Source organism: Typha angustifolia, chromosome 14 (assembly GCF_048772165.1).
Source record: "Typha angustifolia cultivar Huaian chromosome 14, ASM4877216v1, whole genome shotgun sequence".
Taxonomy (NCBI): domain Eukaryota; kingdom Viridiplantae; phylum Streptophyta; class Magnoliopsida; order Poales; family Typhaceae; genus Typha; species Typha angustifolia.
Genome location: NC_133252.1, coordinates 2,726,192 through 2,745,645, shown reverse-complemented (window position 1 = coordinate 2,745,645; position 19,454 = coordinate 2,726,192). Strand labels below are relative to the sequence as shown.

The following is a 19,454-nucleotide window of genomic DNA, read 5'->3' as shown; positions in this document are numbered from 1 at the left end:
GAAGTTATCAGCACATACCCTCAGAAACATCTCAACACTACCACAATATCCCCACGCACCTTAGCCCCCGCATAAAAAATTACCCTTTCCCCTCAGTAAAAAGGAAATTTGACATTTTCGGATTATCGAACCCTACTTGTCCGCATCACCCGCACAACAACCTCGAATCATCGTTGAGAGCTATATCTGACCATCTGCACTATTGACGACCATTGTAGTCTAGTTCTCGAAATTGCCCTCATTGTTTTTCAGATCTTAACCGTCACGTGATAAAAAAAGGTGTTTGAAATTATTGTGCTCGGAGATGGCTGATACATTACGGTTCTCAATATTGTCTTTGCAACTACCGTGATCGTGACCAGTTTATAAATATTTGCCGTGCCAATACATTTGCTTGACTCCCGAAAAACTTGGCCAAGATCTTACCTTCCGAATGCTCAATGGCATTGATGGATGAAGTGACAAGAAAACATCAAGTTTACCTAGGTAGGTAAAATACGTATTGATTTTAATTGATGCAAAAGTGGTATGTTTATATTGTACCATTCTAGTTATGTTAAATTTGTGAATAAATACTGTGTAAGAAAATATAGACTTCTTATCGCAGTGTAGATAAATAACTATGCAATGCTATTTATAATCCTACACTATGACTCTGCAATGTGGGAAAATAACCCCTCAGTATGGGGTTATACTCGTGCTCCCGCATTTAATAACAATCACATAATGTAAAATGTCTTTTTTTCGTAGATTCAACTCAGAGTGAGTAAAAAACTATAGAAAGAAATAACCAAATACGAGGTTAGCATACGAACTAGATGCTACACAAGTTTAAAATAGCGCAAATGATGGGGACCTAGATGATGGTTCAAGGTTGGTCACGAAGTTGTTGTGTAAGTGATATGGGAAATTGGGTAATGCCGACAAGTAGGGTTTGGTGATAAGGGAATCTCAAATTTACTTTTTTTTAAAGGGGAAAAGGTAACTTTTTCGTGTAGGTAGTAAGGTGTGGGGATGTTGTGATAGTGCAGGGATGTTTCTGAGGCTATGCGTGAATATTTTATGCATTGATGCAGGGAATTTTTTATTTATTTTTTCCTACTGTATTGAGGTAATGCGGGGAAGATTTTCTTTTGTAATCATATAATGTGGGTATATGGAGAATATGGTATGCACTTTTATTAATAAATATGACCATAAATATAGATATATTTAAATATTACTAGTACATTAAATCCAATCAAGGGTATTTTGATCATTTGATATGAAAATATCACATATTTGCAATACAATTTCAATATTCAACTTTAATATCAACTTTATGTCACATGAAATACAATTATTACTCATTATACAAGTATTCAATTAAATATTAGAATAACCTAAAGTATTGTGATTACCTCCAGCTGAGTAGATTTTATATGAGTCTATCCTTATACAATCCTTATGTGAGTGGTCTACCCATCGATCCTTATACAATTGACAATCCATACCATCATTAAGTTGTAAAATAATTTTCTTGCTGTAGTAGTTAATACTAGCATGGTAAGCGACTAATTAGTTCATCCTTAAAATTAAATCAAAATCATGCATCTCAAGGGGTAGGAGGTCCACCCTAAAATCTCACTTGCCAAAGGTAAGGGTGCAAGGTCGATAAACTTGGCGAATTTTCAAAAGATCACTAACTGGGGTGGCTATGATCAAATGCTCAACAAGAGGTTCCAGCACTACATCCGCATAGGATGTGGAAATAAAAGATGGGTAGCCTCGAAGTCAAATAAGATCTTAGCTGTGTATGCAAATAAGGTCATAGTACTTGACATTGCGTATATAAGTTTTAACTAAAATAAATAAAATGAATTTTTTCATCATGCAAGTTTTAGGTTAAGGAGGGTATAATATTATGTATAATAAGAACATACATAAAACTTAAAAAACATAATTGATTTACTCTATTATCTGTGGCCACCTCATTGGACGCCTCAGCATACTACACGGTCATGGCAAAAACTCGACCGGTACGTCCACCCCACCCTCTACTAGGAGGCTCCGATCGCGTGCCACTACGACCCCTACTCACAACAGTACTAGCTCTCGATGCTCTAGACATAGATGGTGTGGTAGGAGTGACTGGCACCCCGACTAAAAGGGGACACTGCGTGCGAGCATGTCCAGCCTCTCCACACTAAAAACTGGTATTGCGAGTATCAGAGTAATTGTGAAATATATGACCCTTCTTGCCACAAACATAATAAATCCTACCTTCTGGTACAGACGATCGTACAAATCCACCAGTGCTACCGCTGCTCAAAATCGCTACTGACCTCCCACCACCAACAAAAGGTCGAGCCTCACCAGGCCCGTCTGAACTCTGAGGATGGGATTTACTCGGAGTCACATTAGAGCCTGCACCACCAGCATAGGAATGAAATCTCGGTTGCAGAAAGGCCCCACTAGAATGACTTCCGCGCGAATGCCTATTAAAACGACCAGAACGTCCAGCTACGCGCTCCTGACGCTGCGAGCACTCTTTCAGTAAATCCCTCTCAATTATTCTCGCATTCTCCATCAATTCTACATAAGTTAAGTTCTTCACCATATTCACCTAGTTACGAATCTCAATCAAAAAACTGATCTTGAACTGGATAGCCCTAGCAGAATCATCAGGTACAACTCTAGGGCAAAAATAGGACAAGACGTTAAACGTGTCCTCATATTATTCCGCTGTCAAATTTTTCTGTTTCAGCTGGTTAAATCCCCTTGTTAGCTCAAAGCGTAGGGATGCAGGAAATATTTCTAATCAAAAGCGTCTGAAAGTGCATGCCAAATAATGTACTCTCCTGCAAGACAATCCAGCATCATACACTCGGTGGCCTTCCACCACTCTTCCACCTTTCTACGAAAAGAAAAGTGGCAAATGTCATCTAACGGTTTTCTGGGCACTCGAAAGCAGTCGAGATCTTTTTTACATCCACTATCCACCTATTCGCCTCCATAGGGTCGGTCATGCCACTGAACACTGGAGGGTTGAACTGTATGAAATGGTTTAACGACCATGCGGATCCCTCTCTAACCTGCTCGGTTGGAGCAACATGCTCAGACGACTCCCTCAGTGTGTGCATCCCAGCCACTACTGTCATGTGTTCTCGAACCAATTCTTCAATAAGCCTCTCCTGCTGTCTGACAAGTTGCCTAAAGGCCTCGATGCTGGCTATAGTATCAGTAGCTGGTTCATCAACGGATGCTGAGGCCCGTATACGAACAGTCGCACGCATAGATCGAGCATGTTTAGGCAGCATTCTTATTAAGTTCAAAGCAATTTAGTTCTTAATTCATAAGTATATTAGATACTATACATGTCCCTTTTGTCCGTTTATTCTTAGTTTTTAGTCTTTCTTTACCTGTGCATATGGACAGTATCAAGGAAGATTTGCTAGATTTATGGTGAACCTAAGCTCTGATACCAAGTTGAAACATACAAACGTTCAAATACACGTATTTACCACGCGAGTGAATCCCCCACGTGGTGCATCACGTGACCTGTTAGTAACATGTTTTTACAAGGTACACAAAATAAATGTTCTATACCATAAATATTCCCAAGCAAAAATATAAGTCCAGATATAAATTCTACAAGCTACAACAAGCCTTCAACATGTCCATATACATTTTAAATCATAATACCCTCGCAGGGACCAAATGCAATTAACAAGTATATAAACTCTAATGTGAAATAACGATGACTATTCCTTGCTACCCGCGTCCGCTTCCTCTAACTCTGAAATAATATAGTTTTACTACTATCATTATAATTAAGTTCTAATAAGGCAGCGTAATTACCTGAATTCCATTTAGGCATATGCCGCTAATAGTATAAGCACTACCCGATACACTCCACCTTAACCTTGAGCTGAGTGACTGGAGGGCATTGCTTGGTCAGAACTCAACTAGCTAAGGACAAGTGCAAGTGGTGTAGTGTCTATTAATATTTAAGATATGTCTTAGTCATCATGATCTCCACATTCATCACGAATATTACAAGAGTGTTTTATACAAAGATATATATTTGTTACACTAAATGCATACACTAGTAGTATCATATTATAGCATCAAGAAGAGTATACTATCAAGCAATTGCATTGTTCTAGACTCATGTAAAATCTACTTGCCTAGAGGTAATCACAATACTTTAGTTCTCCTCAACTAGTCGGCTCCCCCTGAATTCCGAGATCCTCCTTGCATAGTATCGTGTCTAGTAATTTATGCAAGTAAAGCAATATGTAAGATTAGCAAATTAATGAAATAATTGTTTTATTATATAGTTTAGGTTTAGCTCCTAGGTCTAGACGGATAGATTCGGTCTCTACATTAATTCTGTCGTGTTCACCATATCACTTAATATTATTCAAAAAGAGTTATCTGAGATAGAATTTAAATTTAGCTCCGTCATATGAGTCAAGGGTTTCCTATGATCAAGTTCCATATTGTCCTAAAAATTATACTATTTACATAATAAGAATTAATTCTTAGAAAAATGGCTAGGCTAATTAATACGACAAAAGTATGGAGAAAAAAATGTGGTTTACCGGGCCAAACATCATCTACGGGCCTTATGTCAGAATCAAAAAAAAAAAAAAAGAAAAGAAAAAAAGAAAAAAAGATTTGGGATGAGAAAGGAGGGTGCACGTGCTATGCACGTGCAACCATCTAATCTATAAATTAAACCCTAATCTCTCTCTCTCTCTGCTTAATGCTTAATAATCTCAGCCCTCTCCTTTCTCTTTTCTTCCTCCTTCACCGACGGAGTCACGCCGTGGAATCGGCCTGCCGGAGCGTCGTCGGAGCCAGTGGAGACCACCACGCGACTCCCCCGTAAGCCCTCTCTAACCCCTCAAAGTTAATTTAAGAATAATGGGGTTTAGTGAAAATACCTAATTTGGGGGTTTTCGGCCTCGTCGGCAAATCTGGCCGGCCGGCGGCTTCGAGTCGCAGCCGCTATCTCTGGAAGCGCCTTGCCGTTGGCCTCGTGCCGTGGGCAGTCACCGTTGGAGCCCTCGTGGCTCCGGTCGCCGTTGGTCATGGGATCGACCACCGTTCGCGGGTTCTCCACCTCGCGAGGACGGCGACATCGTATGGGTGTTGAGAAGCTAGGGATGCAGCCGGCGAACCTTCGCCGTGGCGGTCGCCGGCGTCTTCCTCTTTCTCTTCTTTCTCTCTCTTTTCCTCTCTTTTTCTCTCTCTCTCTCTCTCTTCGGTTTGGGGAAGACAGACTCGGGTTGCCCGAGTCTGATCTTCTCCCTTTTAGTGATGGATTCGGGTCGGGTTGGATCTGAATCCAAGGAACCCGACCCGGTTCCATTATCTAATTGGATTGGGCCTTGGCCCAATCCATTTACGAATTAATTGGGTGGGCTGCGGGCCAACTGCAGCCCAGCTCAATTGATTTGGGCTTATTTTAGCCCAAATTAATTATTCTTAGGTTAAATTGTATAAACATTTTTAATAATTGTTTTGATTAAAAATGTTATTGTTATTTATTATTTAAGGTGGTGATTTTTAGTACGTGGGCTAGAGATTTGAGATTTTGGTTGTCTTGCCTAGACTCAGGTGAGTGGGTTCACTCACGTGTTTATTTTATTGTATTTCGTATTTTTGTCAGACCATGTAAATTTTCTGTGTGCAAATTATTTATTTCACCCTCATGTGTAAAAATTAAATTGTTGCAATTTCTGTGTGCAAGTCTATTTATTTCATCCGTACGTGCGAAAATTTAATTGTTTTATTTTCTGTGTGCATTTAATTATTATATTCATTGCATCACTATACTTCGTGCTAATATTGAGAATTTTGAAAAGAAAAATGAGACTAGTATTGATATGACTTAGATAACAGTCCCGGTATAAATCGTCTGCGATTTTCCGTGGTGACTCAAGTTTATCTGGAAATTCAGGGGAAAGTCCTAAATTAGATCACTGCGATGACTTTCTTAGGTGACTCTGGCGGGGTTAGGGAACAGTCCTAGGAAAAATGAGAAAATTTCCTAGGTGATTCTAACTTCTCTCAACGGTTAGAGGAAAAGACAGAGTGTGTTGATCACAGGGTGATACCCTCTGATGACCCTAACCGGATCAGCTATGAAGAAAAGTTCCGAGCGTCATCTCGAGGTGACTTCTAGTTGATGTGGATCCACAGGGTTTAGACCCATTGAGACATATGACAGTATAAATATCAAAAAGATATTAATATGTTGAAAACGTGCAAGGTTACAAGTTGTGACATTTCTCTATTGTTATCATTGTTATTATGTAGAGAGCATGCCTATTGCATATTATGATGGATATTGTTGCTTTTAGTTTAATTTATTCAGCATTAATATGTTTTAAAATTTATTTGGTTCGAGTGGATTCCACTCACTGAGCTATAGTTGTTGGCTCACGAGTTCTATTGTTTTTGTATTTGTTTATTTATTTCAGATAATAGTCAGCGGGGCGACTGAGCGTGATGTACCCGGATTTCACCTCCACTTAGGATTCACCTATTTACCTTTCCGCTCTTTTAGATTTTGTGCTTTAGATTAGAAGATTTTATTTTATTTTAGTTTAGTTTAGAGACTCAAAAACTTTAACCTTGTTTTTATTTTAATTGCATTTAGAAATAAAATTTTAATAAAGCACATTCTCATTTTATTTATTTATCTTGTCATCGTATACATAGAGAGTATTATTAAGGCTTCGTGCATCTCAAGCATATTGAGATGCATGGCCGGTCATGATTCCTATTTTGGGTCGTGACACCTTAGCTGGGCTTTAGGCCTAGCTCAGCCTACTGCTAAGCCCAAGGTAGTGTTGGATTGGGCTCGGGCCCAATCTAGCAGAAGTGAGGGGGCTTTGTGGTCACTTGCGATAGACATGCATCACCCAGGAGTGGTTGCGATCGGAAAGAAAGGAAAGAAGGAAAAAAAAAAGGAAAAGAGGAGGAACTCGAGCTCGACGGCAATGGAGGGAGGACAAGCTTGAGCCCACAGTGGAGAGGTTTTTTGAAAACCATTCCAACAATGGAAGGAGTGGGAGCAACCTATCTATCGGCCGGGGTCCCCTTGGACAGAAGAGCTCGAAGCTCATTAAGGTGCTCGAGCATCCACCTTTTCTACATCAATAATTGGGGCTCCCGATCCAATCGGAAGGGACTCGAAGTCACTGGCCGACAGGCTCCTCCGGTGAGGGTGAAGTGGAGAGTGATAGTAATTGAAATAAAAAGAAATGAGTACTAGAGAGAGTTAAGAGCTAACCTAAGGGTGGCTTTGGGGGCTCTGATGCTTGGTCCAGCTCTGTTGCCAGGGCTTCGTCGGCTCCAGCGTCGGCAGCATTAAAGAAGTAGAGAGAGGGAGTTAAGGTGGAGTGGAGAAGATGAATAGTGATGTCTAGGAAATTAAAAAAAAAATTAGGGGAGGGTGTTAGCTAGGGTAAAGCACGCGCCGCTGAGTGTGGCAATTTTTTTTTTCTAGGTGTTACATCTTGGAGAAGCATTAGCATTAAAGGCAGATCAGGCCCAAGACATTATTCCGGTCAACTGCTCATGTAGAACTGATTGAGATTGGAAAACTTCCACATCAGGAGCTGATTGAGATCAGATGGATGTGCGAAGAAGAAATCCACAAGAAGAGATACATGTACTGTCCTAGTTAACAGCTAAAACTTTTGTTGGTACAGAGATCCTTGGTTGAGACAAATATGAAGTACCTTCCATATTATACAATTACAAATTCTACTTATAATATTTGCTAGTACATTCAGAATGGGTAAGTTCACATTTAAGGAAAGCATGATGCATGAAAGATCTTGTCTCATCATTGTCAATGCCATTACTTTTTAAGTTCAAACTGGGGACTTTGTAATATTTAAGTTGTTAATTAATGGTTTATTTCTTATGGTTTTACTTGATTTAGTAACCATGATGATTTTCATTACTCTTATGTAGGTTTTCTATTGTTACTCTGCTTTCCTGCCATTATAAATAGTAATGTTACCACTTCCTAAGTAGTATCCATTTTGAAGGGTACGGAGCGACATTATGTGCTCCTTGATCATGAGTGATCCTTACATTACCATTGGCTCATTTGATCGCAAAAACCTTTTCTATGGTGTTAAGCATTGCAACCGATCTATGTCATTTCTGGATGAACTTGTACAAGAAGTTTCAAAATACAATGCTAGTGCTGGCTCAACTATTATCTATTGCACTACCATCAAAGACACTGAACAGGTTTGCACTTTTACTATCTCTATTATCATCATATGTTATGTACTTTCACTTGTGAACATTCAATAGACACACCACACAAATATTATATATGTGTATATTGTAAGTATATGAATTGGACTAGAAATCTTATGTTCAAACTTGGAAAACAAGTTTTTTCACTTTTTGAGCCATTGTTTGTCATGGCATTCACTAAATCTCATCCTAAGGAGGTGTTCGGTTCTTAGAAAGTGTGAGAAGAAAGTACTCGCTTTCAAGAATTTATCTACTTTTGATGTTTAATTACAAAAAATAAATTAAAGAAATAACTTTCTTACCTATAGAAAATAATTTCATTTTCTCTTTTAGACTTCTTTTCTTAAAAGAAGAGAGTAATAGTATTTCATTAAACTCTACTTTTTAGCAACCAAACACACTCACAGATAGGAGAGAAAAGACTCAAAAAGTACTTGCATTTTTCCACATTTATGAGTTTTTGCAAATACCTAGAAGCACTCAATAGCGACAAAGGTGTTGATTTTGTTTTGCATTGTCTAACCCCATATATATATGCACACATATAGATATTAGATATATGTCACATGCGTATGAGTGGCCATTCACATTTGCAATTTAGCATGTTGTGATGCGCAGAGTATTTTTGTAATCTCTATGATGTATACCTTAATCCTTATTTGAAGTTATTAATCTTCACTATTTCCACAGAATGACGAGTACAGAAAAAATTGAAGTAGACATTTTTTTTAGAACTTCTTTAGCCTCTTAAAGGTCATCAACACACTGTCATGCCACTATACTAATATCACCTTCTTGTATTTCATTATTTACTTAGACTAGATCCTGATCTTGAAGTCTTGGAATTCTTTGTGAAATATGAACCTCAATTTGATGTCGTGTTTCTGGAAAACTTCTGTTTATTTGCACTGGATTTGGTAGTTCAGTAGCGCTCTAGTATCAGCCACTTGTTTGTGTGCTTCACCTGTAGAAGCTGTTTTTATGATTCATACAGAATTTAATTTTCTTATTATGGTTAATGGCTTTGGGAAATAGACTTTCTTGACATTGATAATATTATTATCTTGTCAACTATGACATCACTCTCACTATAGAAGTAGCATCTTATGCATTATTTGAGATACACTTTTATCTTATCAACTGACACTCTCTAACTATTTATTGTTTTAGCAGAAGAAAACCAGGAGAGGTCTCTCTGAGCATTTTTTTCTATATGAGTTCCATGTCTTTGTAGTGCATTACTTATACATATAAGCCATGTATCTTAATGACATGACTCCCATTATTTATAAGCATGTTTATGCATTAGTCATTGCATGATTTGTTTTACATCAATCCTTTGCTTCTCATATTTATGTATATGCACAATTGTCTTTGCATAGATTATGAATAGTTTCTGTTTCTATAACTCAAGCTTTTGTTTCCAACTATAGATGTGTGTGTGTGTGTGTGTGTATGTGTGTGTGTGTGTTGATACTCGTCTTTAAATCCTTTACTGGATCTGATACTTGATATTTTTGGACTTTTATAGATGTACATCTAGCTACTTTTTCTCATAAATGTCGTGGCCGTAGCATGTATTATTTTACATGTCCAAATAACAGTGACCATGTATCTTTCAACTCATGCGCATAGTTTGAGGTGTCATTTCTTGTGCCAACATAAATTATGTAGAGCTACTTGCTAATTAATGTTTTCCCATAATTTTGTGAAGCAGTTGGTCATTTGGTCTTCAATTGGTCAGCAAGTAGCAAATATTTCTTGATTAGGAAGAGTTCAAGTATTTTCTTTTGTCCCCTTTAAGTAATTTATTTGGTTGGTTGAGCAATTATAATTACAGTGAGGAATTTTTCATTCTCTTATCATCTATCTATGGAATTTCAGTTTAGATGCTCAGTATATTGGTCAATTTTTTTGCTAAGTATCACAAAAGTCTTCATCTTCTCTCTCTCTCTCTCTCTCTCTCTCTCTCTCTCTCTCTCTCTCTCTCTCTCTCTCTCTCTCTATATATATATATATATATATATATATATATATATATATCCGATTTTTACATAATTGCGACTAAATCTTTTAAAATATCCTAACTACCACTACATTTGTTTAAATATCAAAATTTACACCGAAATCTTTGTGCTCTTTCAAGATGCCATTCCATTAGTTAAATTTAACTATTCACGATTAAAAGTAAACTTAGATTCAAAAAAGACCATTTTGTCCTCGTATAAATTATTTAAAATGGTTCAAAGTTTATCCAATACTTTAACCAATATCATAGTACAAGGAAAAGTATCTTTTTAATGCAAGGCAAAAATTGCCGTTAATATTTTATGCTCTAAACTTCAAGAAAGAAGGGTATTTTAGTCATTTATCTGTATTTATTAATTTTAGCAACAGTCTGTTAGAAATATTTCATTAAAAATTAACCATAATGGTCATTCTAAAAGAATTAATAGATTTTAGTGAGAATTTTGATATTCCTCAAGAATGTAATGCCAATTATGATCTTTTGAAAGTTTTCGGTGGCAATTATGTAAAATAACCCTATATATATGGTCAGTGCAATGGTTGATTTGTTGATAAATAAGAAATTTGATTTATTCAATAGTTATCACCATTATAATCTCCATCATTATTGAATTTGCCACGTACCTTCATTTACTGAAATGCTTAGATGTCATTGTCATTACCTCTGCCAGCACTAGGTTGATTTCAGTAACTAAATTTCCTAAACTCTTTTGATTCTGTCTTCAAGAATATGCTGCCGTCAAAGCTTGCTGTACAATTTGACAAGCAAAATGAATATTACTTACTAGTGGATCATTTTTATTTGTTTCATGGCTAGCAGTAAAATAGTTATCTGATTTGTACCAAAAGTATTATTTTTTGTTTACTTTATGTTTATTTATTTGATTTATGGCTAGCAATAAGATTGATATCTAATTTGTACCCAAAGTGTCTACAGTTACTTTAGTTACTCCCAAGTCATCTCTAGGTGTATGCTACACTGAATTATTTTTCTGTCACATAATCGTATATAGTGTTCTTTTGTATCTGCACAGAAATGCTTTTAATTATCCATACAGTTCTTTTATGTCAATGTTTTCACCCTATTAAACATGTGAATGTAATTGGTTATCTATTATTTTTGGACTTTGGCAAATTACAAATAGGTTGTCTGTTACTTGAAACAGCATTACCCAACCACCATATGTTTCTTTCAGATTTACGAGTCATTGAGTAATGCTGGAATAAAGGCTGGTTTATACCATGGCAAAATGGGCAGTAAAGCTCGGGAGGAGTCTCATAGGTTTTCTTCTATCCATTGGAATACTACTTAGTGTCATATCGGTATATTCTTTAAGTCTGTGGACTGTCATCCTGCCTGGTTTAGGCCGAACCTGAGAAGTCCCTATCTGCTGCAGGATCCATACAGGTTGTGCTTTATGTTAGAGGCATATGCTGTGCCGATAGCCTATGGGCATGTATCTCACTAGGTCAATGAGCTAGGATATTGAAGTCTTCTCTAGGATTATGAAATTTTTAATAATAATTAGTCATTACAAGGAAATTTTGCACTATGTAAAAAAGTCACATCCTTATTTGAGTGGTATGCTTGTTTTTGCAGATCTTTTGTTAGAGATGAATCTCGAGTGATGGTTGCCACCATTGCTTTTGGCATGGGTATTGATAAACCAAATATAAGATGTGTAATACACTATGGCTGCCCAAAGAGCCTGGAGTCATATTATCAAGAAAGTGGGCGGTGTGGCAGAGATGGATTGGCTTCAATTTGCTGGCTATATTATTCAAGAAGTGATTTTGCAAAAGCTGACTTTTATTGTGGAGAAGCCGAAAGTGTATGCATGTTAATGTTGTGCTTAAATAAAGCTACTAGTCTATATTTTACTCTCTTTCAGTAAATAATTATTTTCTGTATTTTTTGCCTATAGGAGTTGCTATAGATCTTTATTTTTCGTCTAGCTTCCTTGACTTGAACTCTTTATAGGAAAATCAACGAAAAGCCATCTTGGAGTCATTTATGTCTGCACAAAAGTATTGCTTCCTGACTACATGTCGCAGGAAGTTTTTATTGCAGTATTTTGGCGAGAACAGCATAAGTAACTGTGGTATGCTCTCCAAAGCTTTGTGTTGTTGCTTTATTCATTTGCAATAGCTCCTCTTCCTTTTATTTCTGGCTATGTTTAAACATTTTAGAGAGCATTTTGTGTTGATAAAACTGCTGACCTCAGCTCACTTTTCTAACTCTTGTACCTATCGTTTTATTAAGTGTGTTTGTTAAAGGGCATGCAAAATATTGATCTTGAATAATTTGATACTCTTATAGCTAGCCTGGAAAACACAAACCTTATTTTAGGTGCCATACACGTATTCGATAAGTATTAGATATGAAAATGGCATCGAAATAGCACCAATATGTATCAGATATGCCAAAAGGATTATGCAATTAAAACATTAATTTTTATTTGTTGGATATGGCTTGGATGCGTCCTGATACATGCATGATATGTCATATGCATATGTTTTAATTTGTATGGTGTGGATATGTTTTACACATGTATTTTTGTCCTAACTCTAATCATTATTGGTCATTTGGTGGCATGGTGCATTAACCTATTTAGTATATATAAACATATATATTATCTAATGATGGATACTTGGTTACCAGGGTTTTTTATGAACTTTTGGGCTATGAATATCTTGTTGTGGATGTAATGATATGCATTTTTTACCATATATTGCATTGGTTGACAATAGATTACAAATATATATATATATATACACACACACACTTTCTTAATTTATTTATTGTCGTATTTGTATCTTATTTTTTAAGGATTTGTCATATCCCGGTATTCCTATTTGTGCTTCATTGTAGCTAGCCTAATTTTGTATACACATTTTTGTTCTGCAGGAAATTGTGACAATTGCATAGGATCTAAAGAGGAAAGAGATTTGTCTAGAGAATCCTTTTTGTTGTTATCTTGCATAAAATTTTGTGGTGGTCGTTGGGGCCTCAATATGCCTATTGATGTTCTCCGTGGATCTCATGTATATTCTATTCCTTATTCATTTTCTCTTTTTAACATTATTTACTTAAGCTTTTCTTTTTGATAATGTTGATTCCTAGAACCTTTTGAGGCCTTGACTACCAACCATGTTTAATAGCATTTACGTCTTTATTTTTTGGATGGAATCTTTTTTCCATAGTCTTTGTCACGACCCATAATAGGAATCATAACTGGCCATGCATCTCAATATACTTGAGATACACAAAGCCTTATCAATATTTTCTACGTGTACGATTGCAAAATAAATAAATAAAATAAAAATATGCTTTATTAAATTTTATTACTAATTGCAATAACATAAAACAATGTTAATGTTTTTTGAGTCTCTAAACTAAATAAATAAAACTTCTAAGCTAAAGCATTAATTCTAAAAGAGCGGAAAAGTAAATAGGTGAATCCTAAGTGAAGGTGGAGTTCGGGTACATCTCGCTCAGTCGCCCCGCTGACTATTACCTGAGATAGATAAATAAATACAAAAAAAATAGAATCCATGAGCCAACAACTATAGCTCAATGAGTGGAATTCACTCGAAAACCAAATAAAATTCTACATTATATTAATGCGGAAAAAGATTAAACTAACAGCAACAACATCCATAATAATTTGTAATAAGCATGCTTTTTAAATAATGACAATGATAACAATAGAGAGTCACAATTTGTAACCTTACACGGTTTCAACATATTAATATTTTTTCAATATTTATACTGTCATATGTCTCAATGGGTCTAAACCCTGTGGATCCACATCAACTAAAAGTTACCTCGAGATGACGTTCGGGACTTTTCTTCATAGCTGATCCGGTTAGGGTTATCAGAGGGTATCACCCTGTGATCAACACACTCTGTCTTTTCCTCTAACCGTTGAGAGAAGTTAGAGTCACCTAGAAAATTTTCTCATTCATCCTAGGACTGTTCTCTAATCCTGCCAGATTCACCTAAGAAAGTCACCGCAGTGATCTAATTTAGGATTTTCCCCTGGACTTTCAGATAGACTTGAGTCACCACGGAAAATCGCAAACGATTTATACCGGGACTGTTCTCTAAGTCGTACCAATATTAGTCTCATTTTTCTTTTCACAAATTTTAATATTTGCACGAAGTATGGTGATGCATTGAGTATAATGATTAAATGCACACAGAAAATATAACAATTAAATTTTTGCATGTACGGATAAAATAAATAGATTTGCACACAAGAATTGTAACAATTAAATTTTTGTACGTAAGGGTGAAATAAATAATTTGCACACAGAAAATTTACATGGTCTGACAAAGGTACGAAATATAATAAAATAATATGTGAGTGAACCCATTCACCTGAGTCTAGGCAAGACAACCGAAATCTCAAATCTCTAGCTCACGTACTAAAAATCACCACCGGGGAGGAATGTGGTGGTCCCAAATTCCTCCGGCGATGCTCCGGCGATCCGATTCCACAGCGATAATTCCGATGGTGAGAAAAGAAAGAAAACGAAGGAGGAGAAGAAAGCTGGGGGAGGGGGTTGAGGAGAGAGAGGATTAGGGTTTAATTTATAGATTAGAAGATGACCAAATCTAATCCGATTCGGATTAGATGAAATCCCCCCTTATCTGCGCCTCGTCGCGTGCCGGAGAAGGAGAGGGAAGGGGCTGTGCACGTGCAGAGCACGTGCACCCTCTACTCATGTACTCAGCTTCGTTAATGAGATAAGGTAGTTGGCCCCCAGGTAGTTTACTACTTGAATTTTTTTTTACATGCTCTGGTTCTGACAGTCTTTCCTTATTTGTCATTGTATGAAGAGAGTCCATTTACCCAAACACGTCTGTTTATCAAATCAAATCAGAAGGTGGATGTGACTTCTATTCTTATAATGCTGATTGTTTACCTTCGCTCCTTTGTATGATTCAGCAATTGTTCATTGTCTATATCTTCCGATGTTTCTACTTTTTTATAGTAGTAGTAGATTGTACGTTATTTAGAATATAGATAGATAGGTGAAGATATTAATGTCCTTGCTTCTCATACATAAATAGGTGTTAGAGTCCAAGTCTAAGTCGAGTCAAACTAGGATGAGTCCCCAAATTGCAGGAATTAATAGTCTGTGTAGTTCTGCAAAATAATCAGCAAATAGTCATAAGACATTCGAAAATATGAAACCAGATATATTGATTCGGTGATGTCGATATCTACCTTTTTTTTGGTATTTCGACTTTAGTCGGATTCATATTCTATTTAGGGGGAACTATGATCTAATCTGAGAGAGATACAGAAGCTGGATTGATAAGTTTTTTAGTTTGTTCTTAATCTGTTTTAGTTAGCTTAGGACTCTTTATTTTATTTCCTATAAATAAGATTTTATGGCTTATATCTTAGACATGCATTGTATTATTAAATGAATTTATTTTCTCTATCTCTCTACATTTCTTTGCCCTAGTTGTCTCTTTTATCATTGACTTTTCCCTCTCGTCTCTCTTTGCATTAGCCATCTCTACCTCCAATAGAAAAGTCCTTGCCCTCGCCACCATCGTTAGAATCCTTTTGCATCTGCAAGCCACCTCCATCAACCACTCAGCCTCCATCCCTTCATCAGTACTAACCCACAATCAACCTCCATCCTGGTTGAGACCTATCTTCATCCCTAGCCAGAATCCACTGTCAACCCTTGCCAAATCCATCTATTATCTACTGTATCCAAACTCTAGATTTTTACACCACCAAGCCAAACCCTTCCACTACATCGGCCTCCAACAATTCCCAGATCCACCACCTAAAGCTCTATACGCACCAGCATGCCAGCTCAAGTCAAATCAGTATATCAACCTTGCTTCAGTGCGCTCCCCACAATCTCGGTGCGCATTGCTCTAGGAGTTTGAGACCAACTTGAGGCTAGCTCGAGCCAATACACACCGATTCCCAAAAACAGCAAAGGAAGCACTTTTTGCTGTCTTAGGACAATGCGAGTGCAACCCTTCATCAGGTCGTATCAATAGGCACATTAGTAATGTACAAAGGCAGAGATCTATAGCTTATGTACATTAATTATGTATGACCATCTATGCCTAAATCAGGTAGTAAGATGCTTATTCTGCCTACTTGGCCAGTCAAGACCTTATAACCCAAAATTAGTACCATAAAGAACATTTCTTTTGAATTACCAAGTAAATCCAGTAAATGCAAGTTACATCTTTTTGAAGTTTGAATATATATATATATGAAAAAATGGAAGAATCGAGGAATTTTAGCTCACTATTTCATAGACAATAGAAAATACTTAAGTAGATCAATATTCTTTTCTATTTATTAGAAACTGTTAATTTATCACTTACAGCTCTTCATTTTCAGTAAATGCACATAAAACTAAGTAGAAGTATCAAAATCTTCAAATTTTTTCTAGGTATGAAGTAGCTTATTGTGTTTGCATCTTACAAATTAGAATACTACACATGCATCTTACATATTTCAGTACACTATTTTTATGCAAGCATTCTACCCTGGTGTTTATCCTTTTATTGTGCTTTGGAGGTTTGACCTGTTGTAAAAAATTTGAAATCTATTTTAGCTCACTCTAAAAGTTACCACTGGCTGTTTTCTGTCTCTTTGGTTAATAGCATTATAACAATGTTAATATTACTCTACTGGTTTCCAGTCTAAGAAGATTCTCAGTAACAACTACGACAAGCTTCCATTTCATGGACTTGGGAAAGATTATCCGTCCAACTGGTGGAAGTCACTCGGTGGTCTACTTATATCTCAGGGTATCATCATTATAATCAAGATATATGCAACTGTTTCTCTTTTAATGTAGCTTATTAACTCATCTATCTTCTTTTTCATAGTGGTTGATCTTGTACTGTATAGTTAAATACTCGAGAAAATATGCTCCTCTGAGTTGGTCTTTCTTTTTTTCTTTTTAAAAGCTCGTGCCAAGCATGGCTCTATATGACTTATCTTTGTTCAAGCCGTTTGGATCAAATATTCTATGATTATTTCATGTTTTAGCTTCAGCAACTCTTCCATAGAATTATGGCTATTTAGAAAGAAAAATATGTGTTTTGCATTCTATTTTTCATTCTCATGGCACTCATTTTTCACCATCTTGTCCCGACGCTCATGAGCAATAGTGTTGTTAAATACAACCATCGACATTTTGGAGACTATAAGTGTTATTCTACTCAATTCATCTGTCACACCTTTTTAAGTAGAAGCTCTCCTAACCTCTGGTTATCTTATCAACCTAATGCCATCCCTTCTTCTAGGTAGTCACTCTCCTCATGAGGTCCTTTTCTCCATTAAGCAGGACTATAGTCACCTCTGTACTTTTGGTAGCACTCGTTTTGTTCTTTCTATCCATGAGCGTGACAAATTAGCAGCTTAGTTTGTGCGATGTGTTCTTCTTGGTTACATCTCTAATACTATGTTAACCTCTTTGCTACATCTCTGATATTATGTTAATTCACCAACTATTATAAAGGCTTAGAATACAAAAGATAAAAAATCATCGGTCTTTAATAACTTAAATTTTTAGAGTAGCTAGTGAGTACAGTAAGGTTTACATATTTGGGATAGTCAGTTTTTGCATTGGAGTGTAAGCAGATTCAAGGAAGGAAATTTTTGACACGTGCACATTAGTGGAGGAATTTCAATTGAGTTAATCAGCAAAGTTGATCTATAGGGTTCTGAAGTTATTTCAAATTACTTTTGCACAGGTTTCTTGAAAGAGGAAGTTCAGGAAGCATATAGGTTTGTAAGGTAACTTTAAGTTTCATGTTTTCCCCATAATTACTTTTCTTTTTAGGACTGCAAATGAATAGTTACATTTTGAGTGATTATATCTCTAATGTTTAATATAATAATTATGTTAAGGATAAATGGCTGGTAATGCGTGTCTTAAATTGCTTATTTTTTATTTTAGTGTTAGTCCAAGCGGAATGCAATTTCTCTCTACTGCAAACACTGTGCATCAAGCACCTTTGGTTTTAGCAATGACAAGTGAGATGATTGATCAGGAAGAGCATGAAGGTTCTCAGATTAAATTTGGAGATCTTCAATCTTTAGCTGCTCTTGAATATCAAGAGTTCAGTGAGGTAATTCTCCATGTGGACTTTATTTGTGTTTGGAGCAGCAATCTATTAATTTATCTGACTGCCATATCTTCTATTTATCATAACCATGAGATGATCTTCCCAATAAGCTATTTTATCAACACATCGTTTACAATATGAGCGCTTTAGAACAATACTCTTACAATATAAGTATTCTTCCCTTTTACTATGTCCAATTGTTATTTGCCCATTATACCACATATATATACTGTTCTTCTAACACTATTAGCTTAATATCCACTAGCTAACGATTTATCAAAATTCACATGTATGTAGTATTTCTTCTTAGTATTAATCTGATTTCTACCACATGCATCTGACTTTGTGATAATATAATTGCTCCTTTTGACTTTCTTCTTTCAGGCTGAAGGAAAACTTTACCATTTACTATTGGAGATCAGGATGAAAATTGCTAAAGATAATGGAACTGCTCCGTAAGCTGACAACTTAATGGTAGTTGCAGATCTGGTTGATAAAATAATTACTGTTCTTAGTTTGCTTCTTTGTTGTACTCTCTGCTTTTCAGATATGCTATCTGCGGGGACCAAACAATCAAAAAGTTAACAAAGATGAGGCCATCTACTAGAGCTAGATTAGCAATCATTGATGGTGTTAACCAGGTGCATATCCAGATGCTGACCTAGGAGCATCCTGCTGGGTTCTTTGTATTCCATTCTAGTATTAGCTATAATGGTGAAGCAGAAATTATTTTGATTATAGATTTTACTGTGAAAACTGTCTGTGACCCATGAGGAATAGCTTCTTATTCCTTGCTTTGTAGGTGATACAAATATAGTGTAGATATTAGACTAACACAGAAGTTTCAGGATAGTAATTGCATTGCAATAATTAATGGGCTAATGGTTCCAATACTTATTGTCATCCTAGGGGAACGACATGTGCAGTTTTTAGCTCCACAAGTCCATGATTTCATCTTCTAAGTTGTTATACTAAAGCCAATAGTTTATTCACATGTTTGTCTATCATATTTCCTCATTTTTTT

General features: G+C 36.2%; 1 protein-coding gene across 2 annotated transcripts in view; it reads left to right on the top strand.

Annotated features, from left to right (window-relative positions):
- Positions 1-19,454, top strand: part of LOC140776186 (uncharacterized) — a 35,520-nt gene that overhangs the window by 14,368 nt on the left and 1,698 nt on the right. Inside the window, exons 1-11 of one of the 2 annotated variants that reach the window (XM_073119806.1) lie at positions 5,550-5,607; positions 8,055-8,262; positions 11,499-11,584; positions 11,903-12,134; positions 12,284-12,404; positions 13,211-13,347; positions 16,996-17,104; positions 18,056-18,098; positions 18,262-18,433; positions 18,815-18,885; positions 18,978-19,071. In XM_073119806.1, coding sequence (XP_072975907.1) covers positions 8,071-8,262; positions 11,499-11,584; positions 11,903-12,134; positions 12,284-12,404; positions 13,211-13,347; positions 16,996-17,104; positions 18,056-18,098; positions 18,262-18,433; positions 18,815-18,885; positions 18,978-19,071 — 1,257 coding nt within the window. In that variant the 5' untranslated portion in view covers positions 5,550-5,607; positions 8,055-8,070. Of the gene's footprint in view, positions 1-5,549; positions 5,608-8,054; positions 8,263-11,498; positions 11,585-11,902; positions 12,135-12,283; positions 12,405-13,210; positions 13,348-16,995; positions 17,105-18,055; positions 18,099-18,261; positions 18,434-18,814; positions 18,886-18,977; positions 19,072-19,454 lie in introns of those variants that run through there. The other variant, XM_073119805.1, reaches the window with a different exon arrangement.